The following is a 19,826-nucleotide window of genomic DNA, read 5'->3' as shown; positions in this document are numbered from 1 at the left end:
CAGTCCAAGGGACTCTCAAGAGTCTTCTCCAACACCGCAGTTCAAAAGCATCAATTATTTGGTGATCAGCTTTCTTTATAGTCCAACTCTCACATCCATACATGACTGCTGGAAAAACCATAGCATAGTCTTCTTATTAAATTCAACCAATTGAAGATGTCAAATTATAGTACACTGGCCCACTCATCACAGACGATTAGACCCACTGAATATTTATATATGTGGAATTCTAAAATAATTGTGTAGATTTTAGATGAAAATCTAAACTTTAGGTTAAGCTTTCCTTGATTGAAGGAGCCAAATTGAGTACTGAATCCTAATTATAATCCTCCTTTTATTAAAAATCTTTATTTTCTCACTCACTTTGGTTCATGTTCATTGGCTTGATATCCAGACTATTAGGGTTGTCATAGGTTGGCCATGTGTGGAATTTCTTTCACAAGATTTAAGAAATTAGAGAAACTAAACAGAGAAATGCAAAACTAAAAGTACTTTCAGAAAAGAATGTTCTTGATTCATGGGACATATCCTGATTTAAAACAACTACTTTCTCAAGAGGATGCTTGGAATGAAAATAAAAATCTAGAGAAGTACTGCATGGTAGTGCAGGAGAGAGGTTCAATAGAAGAGAGAAGAAGTGGATTTTATCAAACTTTGAAATGCCAGGGGGTATTTCTGCAGTTGATGCCTATTCAGGATAAAGAATTAAATTATTTTATTTATTAAAAATTTTTTATATGAGATGCTTCAGTCATTTGTTAAGAAGCTAAATTAAAGTCAATTGAATCAATATTTTTGAGCACCTGCTATGTGCCAAGGAATGCTAGGAACACAATCCCTAAATCTAGGGGACTAGAATCCTTTTCTCTTTCTCCACATATTTTCTTCTGTATTGGCCTCATTGTTTTCAAGTAGGATCCAATATGCCTGTCTTAGGTCTTTAAGTCCAGAGGAGGAAATATGACAATTGATCATGTCTACATCTGACATTTTTCTGGGCTCCAAAATCACTGCAAATGGTGATTGCAGCCATGAAATTAACAGACACTTACTCCTTGGAAGGAAAGTTATGACCAACCTAGACAGCATATTAAAAAGCAGAGACATTACTTTGCCAACAAAGGTCCGTCTAGTCAAGGCTACGGTTTTTCCAGTGGTCATGTATGGATGTGAGAGTTGGACTGTGAAGAAAGCTGAGCGCCGAAGAATTGATGCTTTTGAACTGTGGTGTTGGAGAAGACTCTTGAGAGTCCCTTGGACTGCAAGGAGATCCAGCCAGTCCATTCTAAAGGAGATCAGTCCTGAGTGTTCATTGGAAGGTCCGATGTTTTGAAGCTGAAACTCCAATACTTTGGCCATCTGATGTGAAGAGCTGACTCATTGGAAAAGACCCTGATGCTGGATAAGATTGAAGGTGGGAGGAGAAGGGGACGACAGAGGATTAGATGGTTGGATGGTATCACCAACTCAGTGGACATGAGTTTGGGTAAACTCCGAGAGTTGGTGATGGACAGGGAGGCCTGGCGTGCTGTGGTTCATGGGGTCACAAAGAGTCAGACATGACTGAGCGACTGAACTGAACTGAAGCAAAGCATCAGATGTCTACTCCATGGGGACACTAAAATAAATAACTCTTGATCTCATGTTGCAAATGTCCCCATTCTTGAGGCCTCAGTCTGTGACTTCCTTTCAGGGAAGAGATAAAGGATGGACAGGGAGTGAGTGCATTGGATAATCATCAGAGTGGAACATCTAAGTCTAACCTCTCTTTTCCTACCTGTAGCCTAAGAGGCCATTTGAGGTAGGATGAAAATGAAATGTCAAAGACCAGGGAGGATTCATAATCTGAGATAAAGGCATATGCCCTCTAGGTGAGGCATGGACAGTCAGTGGGACAGAGGATATCTAGGTAGTATCATCTGCAGTTCTCATGCAAGAGCCCTTTATTGAGTATTTGCCAAGGACAGGAAGCTGATAGATACTCTACACACTCATTGGCTGATGACAATACAAACGATTGCTTAGTGTGATGACATGCATATGATAGGTACTCAATATCAGACCATGCATGTCCATATAACTTGAATATCAGAAATGGACATAAGAAAAATGAAGATTTGGGGGAAAGTAAAAAATCATCATTTAGAGCAGCTATTCTCAAACATTAAGTCCCAGACCCCTCTACATTCTTATAAATGAGGACTACAAAGAGCTTTTCATTTGTGTGGAATATGTCTGTGGATATTTAAAAGATTACCAAATTAGAAATCAAAGCCAAGAAATGTATAAAATATAAAAATATGCATTTTATTAGCCATCAGAACAACAGCCACCTCCTATAGCAGTTTTCCTTCTGGAAAACTCTATCATATACTTGCAAGAGAATGAGATTGAAAGTGACAAATAACATATTAGTATTATTGTGAAAATAGTTTTGATCTCATGAACCCCCTGGAAGGGTTTCATATATCCTCAGGGGTCTTTGAGTCACAGTGTGAGAAGTTCTGCTCTAGAGTTTTCATAAACATTAAGTATTTCCAGGGAGCTAAATAGAAATATTGAATATGAAATTACTTGCAAGAATTATTTGCAGCATATGTTCACATGGTTTAGACCTTGGTTTCTAATTATCAGGGGAAGAAGCAGGATTTCACTTCTGTTCGCTTCCGTTTAAACATTCTGTGAATCAAGGGAAAAAAAACACACACACATAGAAGGGTTTTGAGTTTGGTTTTGTTTGAAATCTTTCCAATAACTAACCACTATTTTTTTCCTTTTGAAGACTTTTGGGACCCTTCAACGAATAGTTTAGTATCACTGGCCTCATTAAAATATTCAAAGTTTTTCTGGTAGAATCTTTGCTAGATTTTGTATACGATGGTCTTTCATGGGCGATTGGTTCAAATTGAGGTGATGTATTTGGGAAGAGATGTCCTGGAGGATGGCTTGGATAAGCCGGAAAGGATCAAGCAGGACATAGTCAAGGATTCCCTGAGACCACAAACATGAATGTGGACTAGAGTGGGTGAGGAGAGGAAGCTACCTCATGCCTTTTCCTGGACAGCGTGAAAAATGGTCTCTTTTTCATTGTTAACTTCAGAGGCACAAAATCGTCCCCAATAATTCTTTTCCAGGAATAGACAGTGTGGGATCACCCTGAGCGTCTCTCCATTCATTCCCACTAGAACTAAATATGCAAGAAAGCCATTTTCCTTGCATCTGTGTTTTGCCTGTGATTTGACTTGGTGCTCCGTTATAGGTAGCGAAAATAAACAGGATCCCTGCCTTCATGCTACTTAGAGCCTAGGAGGAGAGACAGGCAAAACACAGGTTCACAAATAAGCAGTGTGGCTTCAGACAGGCACTAGAGCAATAAACAAAATAAATTAAGCAGTGAAGCGGGATAATGGATGGACAGGCCCTTTAGATTAGGTGGTCAAGGGAGGTCTCTCAGTGGTGGTGATACTTGCCTTGAGAATCTGAATGAAGAGAAAGCTGACGGTGGACAGCTTGAAGGCCAGTTAAGAGGCCCCAGTGGGCGGGGGAGTTGTGTTCCAGGAAGAGAAAGTATCAAGTGGGTGTGATGATAGCAAACAAGTGGGCAAGATCCAAATGATGTCAGACCTGTAAGCCACGATGAGGTGTTTGCATCTGGCCCTGAGTGGGAGGGGAAGCCTTAAAGGAGAGCTTTATGCCATAGAGTGACATGCTCTGATTTATGTAAGAGATTTCTGGTTGCTATGTGGAAAATGAATTCTTAGATGTCATGTTTCAAAAGCAACTTGAAAAAAGTATGATTAATCCCCTGTTGCTGGCAAAGCATCAAGAACATGGATGACATTATATTTGCTGACAATGAAAAGCAGTTTCCATCCTGAGCTGATAAATTTATTGAACAAACTGTGTTTAGTTAACTAAGATGAACAGCGTTTCCTTATGCCTTAGACGTTTTTTTTGTTGTTGTTTTTCTTTTTTTTTTTTTTCCCAAAAAAAGAATTTGTGTATTTGTGGTAATATTAACAACCTGAAGAACTGGAAATTTACAACTTCACGGCCACTTGACAGGGCAATAGCTTTTCAGTGGCTTAAAGGAGATTGCATTATGTTCTATATGTATGAACGATTCCTGCTTATTTTATTATAATCTGGCAGATATATTGAATTTCCTTCCCAGCAAGGATTCTGTTAGTTTCCCTATCCTGAACATTCAACGAGGTCGTTATTATGTGAAGAATGAAGTGACAGCAGGCAGAAGAAGAAAATGACCAAATAACTGCTGATAAGGGTGACTTTTTGACAGAGCAGTATAGTAATAGAACGCATTGTATTTCTAGGTCTTGGAATTCTTCTTTTTGAAAGCATTTGGATTTTTAAAAAATCAACTTTAGTAATTAGACTTCTGCCTTGAATTTTGAGCATTGGAAACTGTTTGCAATTCACCTAGTAGTAGCAACTGCAATTGCCAGTTACATGCAAGCATTACAATAAAGCTTCCCTGGTGGCTCAGACAGTAAAGCGTCTGCCTACAATGCAGGAGAACCTAGGTTTAGTCCCTGGGTGGGAAAGAAGGAAATAGCAACCCACTCCAGTATTCTTGCCTGGAAAATTCCGTGGACGGAGAAACCGGGTAGGCTACAATCCTTGGGGTTGCAAAAGAGTCGGACACGACTGAGCGACTTCACTTTCTTTCTTTCTATTACAATAAATGTAATATATTATCTCATAATGTGAGTGTGTCTCATCCAGTCAGTTGAAGATGTGATGAACAAAAACTGAGATTTCTTGTACAAAAAAAAGGGGTGGTTGGCGGAGAAATTCTGCCTTCAGACTGCATCATAGAAATTCTGCTTTTCCAGGCTTTGGACTCAAGTTCGTGACATCACCTCTTACCTAGATCTCCAGGCTGCTGGCTTGCCCTGTGCATTTCAGACTTGCCAGCCACCACACTCACATGAGCTAATTCCTTAAAATAGATTCCTTAAATTCCTTATAATATGTATCCTATTAGTACTGTTTCCCTGGAGAACCCTAACTAATAAACTCCTTTCCCCAGCAGTTCTGCTTCTAGAAATTTATCCAAAGAACATACAGATATCCAAAGATACATGTTCAAGGCATTGTTTCAGTGTTTAAAGATGAGAAATAAAATTTCCACCACTGGAGGACCATTAAGAAAATTATTATGCGATATGCACTAATATAGAACATTCTAAACAATATGATAATTCATATATCCTCTAGGTATATTGGGCTTCCCTGGTGGCTCAGACGGTAAAGAATCTGCCTGCAATGTGGGAGACCTGGGTTCCGTCTCTGGGTTGGGAAAATTCAACCCAGGGATCTTTAGGTATATTATTAGACTTAAGAATATGGCTGCTGCTGCTGCTGCTGCTGCTAAGTCGCTTCAGTCGTGTCCGACTCTGTGCGACCCAATGGACGGCAGCCCATCAGGCTACCCCGTCCCTCGGATTCTCCAGGCAAGAACACTGGAGTGGGTTGCCATTTCCTTCTCCAATGCATGAAAGTGAAAAGTGAAAGTGAAGTCGCTCAGTTGTATCCGACTCTTCGCGACCCCAAGGACTGCAGCCTACCAGGCTCCTCCTCCCATGGGATTTTCCAGGCAAGAGTACTGGAGTGGGGTGCCATTGCCTTCTCCAAGAATATGGCAGATCTTCCTAAAGAAATAAGGTATTTGCTGGTCATCTTATTAGGTAATAAACAGCAGTTTAAAGACCCTGTTTGATTTCTGTCTTTTAAGTTGTTAATACTAATTGAAATTATGAGAAACCTTATATTTTCCTTCTCTAATCATTTCTGTATTGATTGAACTTTTATACATAGCATATTTTGACTGTTAATAAATCAAATCAGTTTGACCTAAACTCTAAACAAAAGGTCAGCTCAGACAGATTTCTGCAGTCCTCTCCCACGTGACCTGTATGTGTTCCAAATATAAAAATCTTTTAGTTGAAGCCTTTAAATTGTTTATTTGTGAAACATTTCTGTACTAACTAGATAAAATGGACGGCGAGAGGCAGTTGCCTGGACATTCAAGTGTAAAGAAAAAAACAAACAAAACTCTGAGACTTGTTTGTTTCATAATTCACTTGAGTATAGCACCATAGTTCAGGGAAGGCAAACAAGAAGGGAAAAAAAAAAATTTCCCTGAAATATACAGATAACGACCTCATTATCTATTTTAATTTGACAATGTAGAGGCAGTCTGAGTTCCCTATGACTCAAACTCTATTTGAAGAAACTAAAATTAATAAGTCATAGCTTATGAGAATGGCAGTGCCTCTTTGCAAGTCATTATATGGTTTCAGAGGGTTTTTCTTCTTTCAGTGCTGCTCCAGGCCATGCCCTGGCTTCCACAGATCCATTTCTTTTTAATCACCTTGGAGTCTACCTTTTTACCTTTTTACTTTGAAATGTTTATCTATACAAATGCAAACTTGTGGAGGGGGGATGAAATTTGAAAAGATCCTACTAGCACAGTGCACTTTCAGTAAATTTGATAAATATCTTTCTGGCCCATGGAACTGACATGCGCATACTAGGGAGGAGAGCCAGTCATTTTCCAGCCTTATCATCATATGAACAAGCACAGCAAATTGCATAGAAAAGAGTATTCTTTGCAATAACCTTAATTGCATTTTCCATGTCTAGCTCAGTTCTCTCTGCCCAATATTCTCCTTAAGAAAAAAAGTATCTTCCCTAATGGTAAGATAAAGAACAGAAAAAAGTAATAGAAAGTGCCTCCCATGGAAACCAATAAGCTTTAGTTCATTTAATGCAGAATCACATCAAGGAGATAAGCCCTTGTGTTTAAGAGCCGGAATATATACAGAGTTTTTTCTTTCCCTTAGTTTTGTTTTCTTTTAGGAAACATTTTCTTTTAGGAAAATATTTTTAGTGAATGCCTGATGTGCTTTGGTTGCAAGTCTTGGAGATGAAGCTGATTTTGATTCAAACTTAGGGCAAAAACATCTGCAAAAGTGATTCTGGCTGCCTAAGCACTGCCTTTTACCTGAAAATAAGGAAGCTGGAAATCAGCTCTCATGTGTAGCAGACAGGAGTATAGGTACCACCTCTGAGTCCACTGACCTTCCTGGTAACAGAGAGCATCATTAAAATCCCTGAGGTGCTCCTCAAAGGATATTTGTAACCTGGATTGTTTTCATTTTGCCTAGTAATGACCCCTTTTGTCCACAGAGGCATTTCAGGTAAACGGATCCTTTTCAGCTTCCGATCAGTGAGTCCTATGTCTCAGACAGAGTTTCTCCAGGTTCCTTTGCAGGATAAGGACTTCAAACTTGTGTCCAGCTTTAGCAACCAGAGAGCAGATGTTGGAGCCTTCTCTCACCTCTCAACTGCAATTGGCATGTTTCCCAAGACTCTTCTCAGTCCTCACACTGTCCCCATTTTCTGCCTTTTCCACCCTAAATAGATCCTATACCTAAGGCTCCATGAAGTCAGACACTCAGATTTTGACCACAGCAAAAAAATACGCTTTAAGAGGTGCTGGTGGCATAAAGGAAATCCTTGCTATAATCAATGTGTGAGTCTTGAGAAACAGTTTGAAACCACCCATGAGCCCAGGAAATGTGGAACAAAATATCACAGATCCCAGACACTCCGACATTCAACCCATGACCACTCTCCTGCTAAGAAACAACCTAAGGTGGAGATTAATAGAGAGAGGGAAAGTGAAAAGTGAAAATCACTCATTTGTATCCAACTCTTTTCAACCCTGTGGACTGTAACCAGCCAGGCTCCTCTGTCCATGGAATTCTCCAGGTAAGAATACTGGAGTGGGTAGCCATTTCCTCCTTCAGGGGATCTTCCCGACCCAGAGATCCAGCCCAGGTCTCCTGCACTGCAGGCAGATTCTCTACCATCTGAGCCATGACTGACTGCAAGAAGTTTCTCAGAAAGGGCAGCCTTGTAGTGGGAAGTCAGTAAATAGGTGAGTGATAAAAACAATGAATAGTATTAAATACTATATTTTTTTCATGTGGGAGGTTAAGAGTAAAAGCTTTGGGGTCATATACACTCTGTTTTGGGCTTACCAGGTGGTGCCAGTGGTAAAGAAGCCACCTGCCAATACAGGAGATGTAAGAGATGCAGGTTTGATCCCTGGGTCGGGAAGATTCCCTGGAGGATGGCAGTATGGGTCCCAATATTCTTGCTGGAGAACCCCATGGACAGAGAAGCCTGGTGGGCTAAAGTCCATGGGGTTGCAGAGAGTTGAACTTTACTGAAGCAATGCAGCACACACACAGACTTTGTTTGAAGGCCTTTGCTTCAATAAGTTGAATTACCGCTGTGCTCCTCACTTTCCTCTCCACTAAAAAGAAGGGAAATAGTACCCACTTTATCTAGTTTAAAGGTATGAGATAATACATGAAAGTCTTTGGCTTGGTGCCTAGCCTAGTATGTACTCAAAAAAGTTGTCAGTTGGTGATCAGCACCCAGCAGTAGCAGAGGTGGGCTCACCATCACTGTCCTAAGTAGCATCACCAAATGCATGTTTCAGGTTCAGTAAGAAAACCAGGGGAAATGGCAGTCAGAGGGGACTTGTCCCTTTCAACCTTCTGTATAATCTTCACTCCCATTCCTCACAACTCATTGCCATCCCGTCTTAGCTTTTCTCTAATGACTGGTGCATGGGGCTCAATAAATCCCTTGTGAATGAATAAAGGACTTGAGTATGGCAGACTTTTGCCTCTTCTCTTTGCCATCTGTGTGATCTTTGGTGATTCTTTCAAGTTGTCTGACCTCCAGCTTTCTCATCTGTAAACGAAGAAGGTTGCTGGGAAGAGAAAATGAGATGTGTTTAAAAGTATATGTAAACTCACAGGATCTTGTAGTCATTTATGTTGCAAATCATACAGGCTGAGCAAGTAGAGGTGTCTGCAAATGCACACGCAGATGCACTCATTATACACTCACATACACACATATGACTAGCAAAGGAAAAGACAATCTAAAAACCAGACCAATGCCAGTATTTCCTGGTGGGAAGAGAGAAAGAAGTAGAGCAAGAGGATTTGAGTCTTTATCAACTGGTGCAAAGATTGAAACAGGGGCTACAGAAAATTATCTTGTGAGGAGAAGCATGTTCAGCATCACGATTTGCCAGTTGCCTTCTGATCTCAGCTTGGCCACTTTAATCCTGGCTGTCAGAAATTCTGTGGCAGCAACTTTCTCCCCAATACCTTAATGCTTCCTGCATTTACTCCTAGGTGGGGTCGTCACCCTTGGGATGTGTCATTACTGTCTTGCACTGAACCACTCCCAGGTATAATGTTAGGAGCTTAAGTCCTATTTTGTTCCGCACCCGGTGAAACATACTGTCCACAATTTCAAAAGTCTTATGACCAGATGCCCTTACTGGCACAGTGCTATCTGAAGATGAATCTGTGCTGTCCTTTACTCTCCTTCTGTGAAGAACCACAGATGCTATGATGATCACACTTTCAGTACCTGAGGCGGTCAGGTTCATTGCCCTCTGCTTACTTATAAAGCAAATGTTAGGATAACCCAGGACAAAATTTGGAAACTTGGATGCTTTTAATGACTTCCTATTGGTTGGCCTAAAGGGATTCAACTCCATCATTGCTGGGTACCTTGAACGATGCCTAATTCAAGTGCTTCGAGGTGGAAGCAGAACGAATGTTGGTTTAGAATCTTAATCAGTGAAAACTATCCATCTACCATTAGATTAGATGGCATGAGAAAGCTGGCTCAGCCATTTTTATACAAATATTTGGCTGCAAATCTAAGGATGCTGTAATTTTTGAAGCAGAGAGGCAAGAAAGTGTCATACTTACTAGTATAGCTCCTCCTAATCTGCTTGCATCCAAGACTCACCTCTGCCCTTCACTACCTATTTGACCTCCAATAAGCTCACTGGCAGTGGCCACAGGACTGGAAAAGGTCAGTTTTCATTCCAATCCCAAAGAAAGGCAATGCCAAAGAATGCTCAAACTACCACACAATTGCACTCATCTCACATGCTAGTAAAGTAATGCTCAAAATTCTCCAAGCCAGGCTTCAGCAATACGTGAACTTCCAGATGTTCAAGCTGGTTTTAGAAAAGGCAGAGGAACCAGAGACCAAATTGCCAACATCTGCTGGATCATGGAAAAAGCAAGAGAGTCCCAGAAAAACATCTATTTCTGCTTTATTGACTATGCCAAAGCCTTTGACTGTGTGGATCACAATAAACTGTGGAAAATTCTGAAAGAGATGGGAATACCAGACCACCTGATCTGCCTCTTGAGAAATCTGTATGCAGGTCAGGAAGCAACAGTTAGAACTAGACATGGAACAACAGATTGGTTCCAAATAGGAAAAGGAGTATGTCAAGGCTGTATGTTGTCACCCTGCTTATTTAACTTCTATGCAGAGTCCATCATGAGAAATGCTGGGCTGGAAGAAGCACAAGCTGGAATCAAGATTGCAGGGAGAAATATCAATAACCTCAGATATGCAGATGACACCACCCTTATGGCAGAAAGTGAAGAGGAACTAAAAAGCCTCTTGATGAAAGTGAAAATGGAAGTGAAAAAGTTGGCTTAAAGCTCAACATTCAGAAAAGGAAGATCATGGCATCTGGTCCCATCATTTCATGGAAAATAGATGGGGAAACAGTGGGAACAGTGTCAGACTTTATATTTTTGAGCTCCAAAATCACTGCAGATGGTGCATGCAGCCAAAAAATTAAAAGACACTTACTCCTTGGAAGGAAAATTATGACCAACCTAGATAGCATATTCAAAAGCAGAGACATTACTTTGCCAACAAAGGTCCGTCTAGTCAAGGCTATGGTTTTTCCTATGGTCATGTATGGATGTGAGAGTTGGACTGTGAAGAAGGCCGAGTGCCGAAGAATTGATGCTTTTGAACTGTGGTGTTGGAGAAGACTCTTGAGAGTCCCTTGGACTGCAAAGAGATCCAACCAGTCCATTCTGAAGGAGATCAGCCCTGGGTGTTCTTTGGAAGGAATGATGCTAAAGCTGAAACTCCAGTACTTTAGCCACCTCATGCGAAGAGTTGACTCACTGGAAAAGACTCTGATGCTGGGAGGGATTGGGGGCAGGAGGAGAAGGGGATGACAGAGGATGAGATGGCTGGATGGCATCACTGACTCAATGGATGTGAGTCTGAGTGAACTCCGGGAGTTGGTGATGGACAGGGAGGCCTGGCATGCTGTGACTTATGGGATCTCAAAGAGTCGGACACGACTGAGCAACTGAACTGAACTGAATTGAACTGAAGCTCACTACCTACCTCAAGCCTATTTCCTCATCTGTGTAATGGGGGCAGATATTACCTACTTGAAAAGGCTGTTATGATCTTTAAGTGAGACACGAGCAGTAAAGAAGCTAATACAATGCCTGGAGGTTGAAAAATGTTGGTGGTGGTTGACAAAAATATTTTTATTAATAAAGTAACACCAGCTTGCTTAATACTTTTTCAGACCCTACAAATAGAACTAAAAACTGTGGGTGCCCAGCAGTTCCTTTAGTTTAATTGAAGCAGGAGTGAAATGTTTAAAAGGCTCTGTTTAAGTGTTGGTAAATTTTTAAAAAGAAAAAGGAAAAATCTCTTCTTACATGGAGATTTTTTGTGGATAGGCACAATGTAGTAAAACCCAATGAAATTGAAGTACCTCTTGATTGAGTCAGGCTAGCCGAGAAGGGCATAATACATTTGAAATCAACAAATTGGATTTGGCCCTTTTGCAGTCTCAGCGATTGCTTCCTGACTAGTCCCTCACAAGAACAAAAGTAGGCCCATCAGCTTCCAGATTCCATCGACTAACACTATCTGTACAGAAGAGGTTTCCCCTTGTTTAGGTTCTGAATGAATAATATTTGCTTCCAAAGTTATTATAGCTGATAAACACATGGTGACTCTAAAATCTCTCTCTCTGAAATAAAGCATGCAAATTTATGCATATGTATGTAACTATTGCCTAGAAGAACCTTTCTGGTAAAATATATGTGTTTAGTAATAAATACCATCCCATAGCATTCAAAGTGTTTAGTGACATGAATTATTATGCTCAGACCATTTTCAGCTGACATGCTCTTCCTTTACAAATGATGCCCATTCCCTTCCACGGAACAGGCACCGTAATACAGCTGCACTTCTGTTTCCCCTTGGTCCTGATTTTACCCGTGTGGCTTCAAGCTAAGTACCAAGCTATAGATAATTGGTATTAATAAGCACAGGGAATTTGTTAGTGATTTTTTTTTGTCTTGTGCTTAAGCACCATTAACATTTACTGTAAATCAATACAATAAGTTAGCAATGAGGAAAATGTTGGTATTCAGCTGATTGCATAGAAAAAAAATTATTTTGTTCTCCCCCTCCCTGCTGCTCTCTGTGTACTCAAAAATTGCAGACCCAATCTGTCCATGTGAGCTGAGGGATCTGGTGCGTTAGAAGCGTTGCAGATTCTGACACCTGGACAGGAGGTGTGCATGTTTCTAAATAGTCGCCACAGGTGATGTGGTCCTGCCTGTTGTTTTTGTTTTACATGTTGTTTATTATAAGGGAATCTTTCCAGTATTGGTCTTCAGATAAAGATTCAGTCCTGAGTATGTATCCAAAGAAAATAGTAATACAAATAGAAAAGATATATGCACCCTCATATTCACTGCATCATTATTTACAATAGCCAAGATATGGAAGCAACCTAAGTGCACATTAATAGATGAAAGGATAGAGAAGATGTGTGTGTAATGAAAAGTTAGCCAAAAAAGAAATGAAGTCTTGACATTCTCGACAACATGGATGAACCTACAGGGTGTTATGCTTAGTGAAATAAGTCAGACAGAGAAAGACAGATTTCCACTTATGTGTGGAATCTAAAACACAAAACATGTTCACACATAACAAAACAAAAACCGAGTTATAGATACAGAGAACAGGAGAACAATCAGATGATTGCCAGAGGGAAGGAGGGTGGGAGGAGGAGAGAACTAAATGAGGGAGATTAAGAGGCTGCAAAAAAAAATGAGTGACAGGTATGAAATGTACAGTGTGGGGAATATAGTCAATAACTATGCAATATCTTCATATGATAATATCATGACTAGACTTATCATGGCGATCATTTTGAAACGTGTAGAAATATCAAGTCACTTTGTTGTACAATGGGAACTAATACAGTGCTAAAGGTCACTAACACATCAAAAATGAACAAACAGATTCATAGAAAAAAATCAGTCAGATTTGTGGTTACTGGGGGTGAGGGAGGAATTGGATGAAGACATTCAGAAGGTGCAAATTTCCAGTTATAAAGTAAATAAATACTAGGGACATAATGTAAAATAGGATAAACATACTATATGTTATATATGAAAGTTAAGGAAATAAACTCGATAGTTGTCATCACTAGGAAAAATAAAGAAGATAAAAGACCCGAGTCTATAATCTGACCCACAGGACCCAGCACTGAGGGTCTCTGGCTACTTTTCCATCTCATCCTACAACATTCATATTCTTTCCTGCCATATTCCAGTTTCAAGCCATCATTTCATTCATTCATCATTCATCATTTCACATGTGCTATGCTCCTTGCTTTTGTGGAATCTTGGTACATGCTCTTTCATCTCTATTTTTTAACAGTTTTAATTGAAATATAATTCACATAGCATAGCCTTCATTCATGTAGAATGTACTGTCGAATGACTTGTAATGTTTAACAGCATAAGGCTCTATCACCATAGTCAATTCTAAAGTGTTTTTGTTACCCTCAAAAGAAATCCTGTACCACTTAGCCATCATCCCCAATTCTCACCAACCAGCCCTTGGTGAACACTAGCCTGCTTTTTATTGCCATAAATTTGCCTATTCTGAACATTCCCTTTACATGGAATCATGCAATCTATGGTCTTTTGCGACGGGTTTGTTTCACTCAGCATAATGTTTTCAAGAATCATCCGTGCTGTAACATGTATCAGTACTTATTCCTTCTTATTGATAAATAATATTCCACCCTATAAGTATATACCACATTTTATTTATCCATTCATCAGCTGAAGATGTTTGATTGTTTCCACTTCGGGGCTATTATGAATAATGCTGATATGAACATTCTAGTACAAGTTTAGTACAGACAAATGTTACCATTTCTCTTGGATGTGTAATAGGTAGGAGTGGAATTGCTGGACCATGCCATAGCTCTAGGTTTACCACTTGAAGAACTGCAAGACTGTTTTCCAAATTATGGAATTTTCTGCTTTCTAAGGAATTTGCTATTCTAATCCTATCCTGTTATTCCAGTCTAATCTCGCTAACTCATTCCAATTTTATAATCATTTTGATTATAACCATCCTACTGGGTCTGAAGTCATATTTCATTGTGCTTTTTTCTCAACTTTTGGTCTGGACAGTTTTCTACTCACTTTTCAAGTTGCAGCTTAAACAATCACCTCTACAAGGAATCTTACCTTGACCACCTCATCCCCAAACTAGTCTTGGGGTCCTCTCAGAAAAGCCATTTTTTCCCCTCTAAACTCAAAGTTCAACATGTGCAGAGACCAGCCCATATAGCTTTGTTCCCTACTTTATCCCCATAATCTAGACACTGTGTGAACTACAGAGCTTCTTGTTAAAAATGAGTTGAATGAATGATCCATTACATAACAGTGAGAAAAAAAGGGGAGGGGGCTCATTATCTGAAAATCACCTCTATCAGAATAATTGGCATGGTTACCTTTTAAATTTATTTCATTTTTCAGCATTCCCATAGACTCAACTACTGAGAAATATTTTAGTATGTCTGGCAAGGGAAAGAAAAAGTCTCTACAGTATAACCATGATGAATGCTTCTATTTCTCTGAGTTTTACTGCAGCTGTACACTTTTCTGGTTTATAAGAAACAGGAGGAGGCTCAGTATAAATAAGCAAAATCAAGTGGACAATGTAAACAGTTTTTTATTTTTTAAAGTCAAACAGTAAATGAAGAAGAATAGATTTCTGAGACATAATGGGGACTGGCGTTTCCTGTTTTGGTTGTCAACTAGGCTACTTCTAACAGTTTCAATTCAGTAGCTCTGGGACAGACCCCAGAATAAACATTTTTAGCAGGACTTATAGTTGTGCTAGTTGTCCATGGGCTCCACTTTTTAAAAAATTCATCCTAGTTAATATTTTCAGTAATCAACAGAAGCAAATTAACATAACAGTTTAAAATTTTCTGGCCCTATTTACTAGCCTTGTGGTTTAGCACAAATCATTTAATCTTTTTAAAGCCTGTATGTTCTTGTATAAAGGGGGAATGGACAATTAAGTGCCTACCTCATAAGGCTTTTTATGAGCATCAAATGAAATAATACATATAAAACGTAGTGTCTGACACATAAATTCTTGGGTATGTTAGTTGTATTGGTATTATTCTTTTATTATTTCGTATTATCCAGGAGAATGTACACAATAAATCTGTTTAAAGGAATTAGCTTTTGCTTAGTAAGAGAATACTCCTTAAGCTTAAGTTGGGAATTTATCAGGTTCATCAATGGTTTTATTATCATGTTACTTTTATAGGTAATTTTTCCAGATGGTCCTTTACTGATATTGCTAACGCTTGTTCATTTCTATTTCCAAGTTCTTTCCAATACTTAAGAAATGATTTAGGCATTTCTGAAGAAACCTAATTTTGGCTCCTATACTACTACCCTCCAAAATCTTATTTTTCTCTACTAAGTAATAGAGAAAGGGGAGGAGAAGAGAGCAACAGAGGATGAGATGGTTGAATGGCATCACCAACTCAGTGCACATGGGTTAGAGCAAACTCTGGGAGATAGTGAAGGATTGGGAAGCCTGGCATGCTGCAGTCCATGGAGTTGCAAGACGTCAGACATGACTTAGCGACTGAACAAGTCACTATGACCCTGAATGCTATCCTGATATATCTTATTCTCTAAAATAGAAATTCTCAAAGTTCAGTCAAACTAGAGTCTATCAATCATCTTACAGAATCAAGAATGTTCGTTTACTTATCCAAGTCCTGTTTACTGAGTATCTAATTAGTGTCAGGGATTCATGATTTACAGAGAAGAAAATCAAGATCCCAAATCCAAGGGAGACAGAAAAAACAAAAACAAACAAGAAAATACATCACCAAGGCAATGTAGCTGGTATTGAGTGCTATGAATGACATTGAACAGGTTGATGTCATAGAAATGTCTAAGGGAAAGGAGCTATTTTAGATTGTCAGGAAAAGACTCCCCCAGGAGATGACATTTTGAGTTGTCACTTGAGTGCTGCAAAGGAACCAGCCATGGGCAATGTCAGGGAAGAGTGAGGAAAAGAGAAGAGCCAGTGAAAAGACCCTAAAGCAGGACCTGCTGGGTCATGTTTAGGAGTTAGGGTATGAGTCCAAGGATGGTGAGAAAGCACTGGAGAATTTCAGGGAGAAGATGTCATATTCTAATCCGTCGTCGATTTCAGGTTCGCTTTCCCCTTCCCTTCTTGTCTTTCATGTAACAAGCTACTGTGAAGCCCGGTGGGATGATGTTTAACTGTAGTATCACTGCCACAGTCCCAACTGCAACCTCTGTAAGTTCTCGTGTCACAGAGGCATGCCATGTAAGGTCCCAAATCAAATCTCACTTTAAGGTTTCTTGATATGAACCATTTTTAAAGCCTTTATTGAATTTGTTAAAATATCACTTCTGTTTTATGTTTTAGTTTTTTTGGCCCCAAAGCATGTGGGATCTTAACTCCCCAACCAGGGATCAACCCCCTGCACTGGAAGGTGAAGTCTTAACCACTGGACCACCAGGAAAGTCCTCAGATCTCACTTACTGGCATTCTCGCTTTCTCTCCTTGGCGTGTTAATGATTCCCCTCTCTGGTTTCTCTGATACTGTAGGTTACACCAGGTGACCTTTGAGGTGCCCACCTGCGAGGGGAAGGAGCGACAGAAGGTGTCCCTGATTGGTGACTCCTCGTCCTCGGCAGAGTTCTTTGTCACCGTCGCCGTCTTCGCCTTCCTCTACTCCTTGGCCGCCACTGTCGTTTACATTTTCTTCCAGAACAAGTATCGAGAGAACAACCGGGGTCCACTCATCGTAAGTGGTTTGCTTTATGAAATAATTTTTTCTGTCGTTTCTAATTTCTTTCTTCCAATGCTTAAAGGGCTTACCCGAGTCCTCAGGGCAGGTGTTTGAAAAGCAATCATATTCTTTTTCATCCAGATCCCTTAGATCTAAAATGAAAAAATGATGCCTGTCATTCTTTTGTGCCCCTGTACTGGAGAAGTATCATTAGACTTGCTAGAAACTCTTCTGAAATAGATGGTTGGAAATCTCATGAGGTCATGGAAATAGTAGTGAGGCTTGCTGCAGATTTATTGGTAATCCCAGTATTATGGAGTTAATCGACCATTTTTTTCTCACTGGTTGTTTAGACAGTGTGACTTGTACTTACTTGAAATGTGTTCTTCCTCTAGGATATGATAGACTGGTCATAGAGTGGTTTAGTTTGAAGATGTAGCTCTCTGTCTCTGAATTTCAATCTCTCTCTCTCTCTCATCTTATCTCTTTCCACCACCAACCCTGGTGACTCAGATGGTAAAGAATCTGCCTGCCATGCAGGAAACACCCTGGTTTGATTCCTGGGTCAGAAAGATCGCCTGGGGGAGAGCATGGTAATGCAGTCCAGTATTCTTGCCTGAAGAATCCCATAGACAGAGGAGCCTGGCAGACTACAGTCCGTGGGCTCGCAAAGAGTTCAACATGACTGAACCGACTTAGCATGCATATACCACCAACCACCGCTACTTCCTGTTTCCTTACACAGTAGTTCAAGGACTCATCTGGGTGAAGCCAAGCTAGCGGGTGAGAGACTATAGACACCTAGGGGGATGCAGCAACTCCTGGAGGGGTACATGGTGTAGATAACTTTAAAGAAATGTATTTCTCAGGCTTCACATGTACATTTGCCTAAAATTTATCTTACTGAGAATGCCCTGGTTCTGAAAATATCTTTCTTAATCACCTACTCCCCTTTTATAAAAGAAAATATCCTTTTTTTCAGTTCAGTTCAGTCACTCAGTAGTGTCCAACTCTTTATGATCCCATGGACTGCAGCACTCTAGGCCTCCCTGTCCATCACCAACTCTCAGAGTTTACTCAAACTCAGGCCCATTGAGTCAGTGATGCCATCCAACCATCTCATCCTCTGTCATCCCCTTTTCCTCCCACCTTCAATCTTTCCCAGCATCACGGTCTTTTCAAATGAGTCAGCTCTTCGCATCAGGTGGCCAAAGTATTGGGGTTTCGACTTCAGCATCAGTCCTTTCAATGAATATTCAGAACTGATTTCCTTTAGGATGGACTGGTTGAAACTCCTTGCAGTCCAAGGGACTCTCAAGAGTCTTCTCCAACACCACAGTTCAAAAGCATCAATTCTTCAGCACTCAGCTTTCTTTATAGTCCAACTCTCACATCCATACATGACTACTGGAAAAACCATCACCTTGACTAGATGGACCTTTGTTGGCAAAGTAATATCACTGCTTTTTAATATGCTATCTAGATTGGTCATGACTTTCCTTCCAAGGAAAAGCGTCTTTTAATTTCATGGCAGCAGTCACGTGATTTTGGAGCCCAAAAAAATAAAGTCTGACACTGTTCCCACTGTTTCCCCATCTATTTTCCATGAAATGATGGGACCAGATGCCATGATCTTCGTTTTCTGAATGTTGAGCTTTAAGCCAACTTTTTCACTTTCCTCTTTCACTTTCATCAAGAGACTCTTTAGTTCTTCTTCACTTTCCGCCATAAGGGTGGTGTCATCTGCATATCTGAGGTTACTGATATTTCTTCCAGCAATCTTGATTCCAGCGTGTGCTTCATCCAGCCCAGCGTTTCTCATGATGTGCTCTGCATATAAGTTAAATAAGCAGGGTGATAATATACAGCCTTAACGTACTCCTTTTCCTATTTGGAACCAGTCTGTTGTTCCATGTCCAGTTCTAACTTGCTTCCTGACCTGCATACAGATTTCTCAAGAGGCAGGTCAGGTGGTCTGATATTCCCATCTCTTTCAGAATTTTCCACAGTTTATTGTGATCCACACAGTCAAAGGTTTGGCATAGTCAATAAAACAGAAATAAATGTTTTTCTGGAATTCTCTTGCTTTTTCGATGATCCAGCAGATGTTAGCAATTTGATTTCTGGTTCCTCTGCCTTTTCTAAAACTTGAACATCTGAAGTTCATGGTTCATGGATTGTTGAAGCTTGGCTTGGAGAATTTTGAGCAATACTTTACTAGCGTGTGAGGTGAGTGTAATTGTGCGGTAGTTTGAGCATTCTTTGGCATTGCCTTTCTTTGGGATTGGAATGAAAACTGACCTTTTCCAGTCCTGTGGCCACTGCTGAGTTTTCCAAATTTGCTGGCATATTGAGTGCAACACTTTCACAGCATCATCTTTTAGGATTTGAAATAGCTCAGCTGAAATTCCATCACTGCCACTAGCTTTGTTCGTAGTGATGCTTCCTAAAGGCCCACTTGACTTCACATTCCAGGATGTTTGGCTCTAGGTGAGGGATCACACCATCATGATTATCTGGGTCATGAAGATATTTTTTGTACAGTTCTTCTGTGTATTCTTGCCACCTCTTCTTAATATCTTCTGCTTCTGTTAGGTCCATAGGTTTTCTGTCCTTTATTGAGCCCATCTTTGCATGAAATGTTCCCTTGGTATCTCTAATTTTCTTGAAGAGATCTCTAGTCTTTCCCATTCTATTATTTTCCTCTATTTCTTTGCACTGATTGCTGAGGAAGGCTTTCTTATCT

General features: G+C 40.1%; 1 protein-coding gene across 3 annotated transcripts in view; it reads left to right on the top strand.

The window, feature by feature from the left end:
- The window catches only part of SYNPR (synaptoporin), a 303,118-nt gene that overhangs the window by 229,095 nt on the left and 54,197 nt on the right, over positions 1-19,826 (top strand). For all 3 annotated transcript variants that reach the window (XM_044934017.2, XM_006069718.4, XM_006069719.4), the window contains one exon: positions 16,897-17,095. In XM_044934017.2, coding sequence (XP_044789952.2) covers positions 16,897-17,095 — 199 coding nt within the window. The remainder of the gene's footprint in view (positions 1-16,896; positions 17,096-19,826) is intronic.

Source organism: Bubalus bubalis, chromosome 21 (genome assembly GCF_019923935.1).
Source record: "Bubalus bubalis isolate 160015118507 breed Murrah chromosome 21, NDDB_SH_1, whole genome shotgun sequence".
Classification (NCBI taxonomy): domain Eukaryota; kingdom Metazoa; phylum Chordata; class Mammalia; order Artiodactyla; family Bovidae; genus Bubalus; species Bubalus bubalis.
The sequence above is the reverse complement of the archived record's forward strand: the minus strand, read 5'-3'. Positions and strand labels throughout refer to the sequence as shown.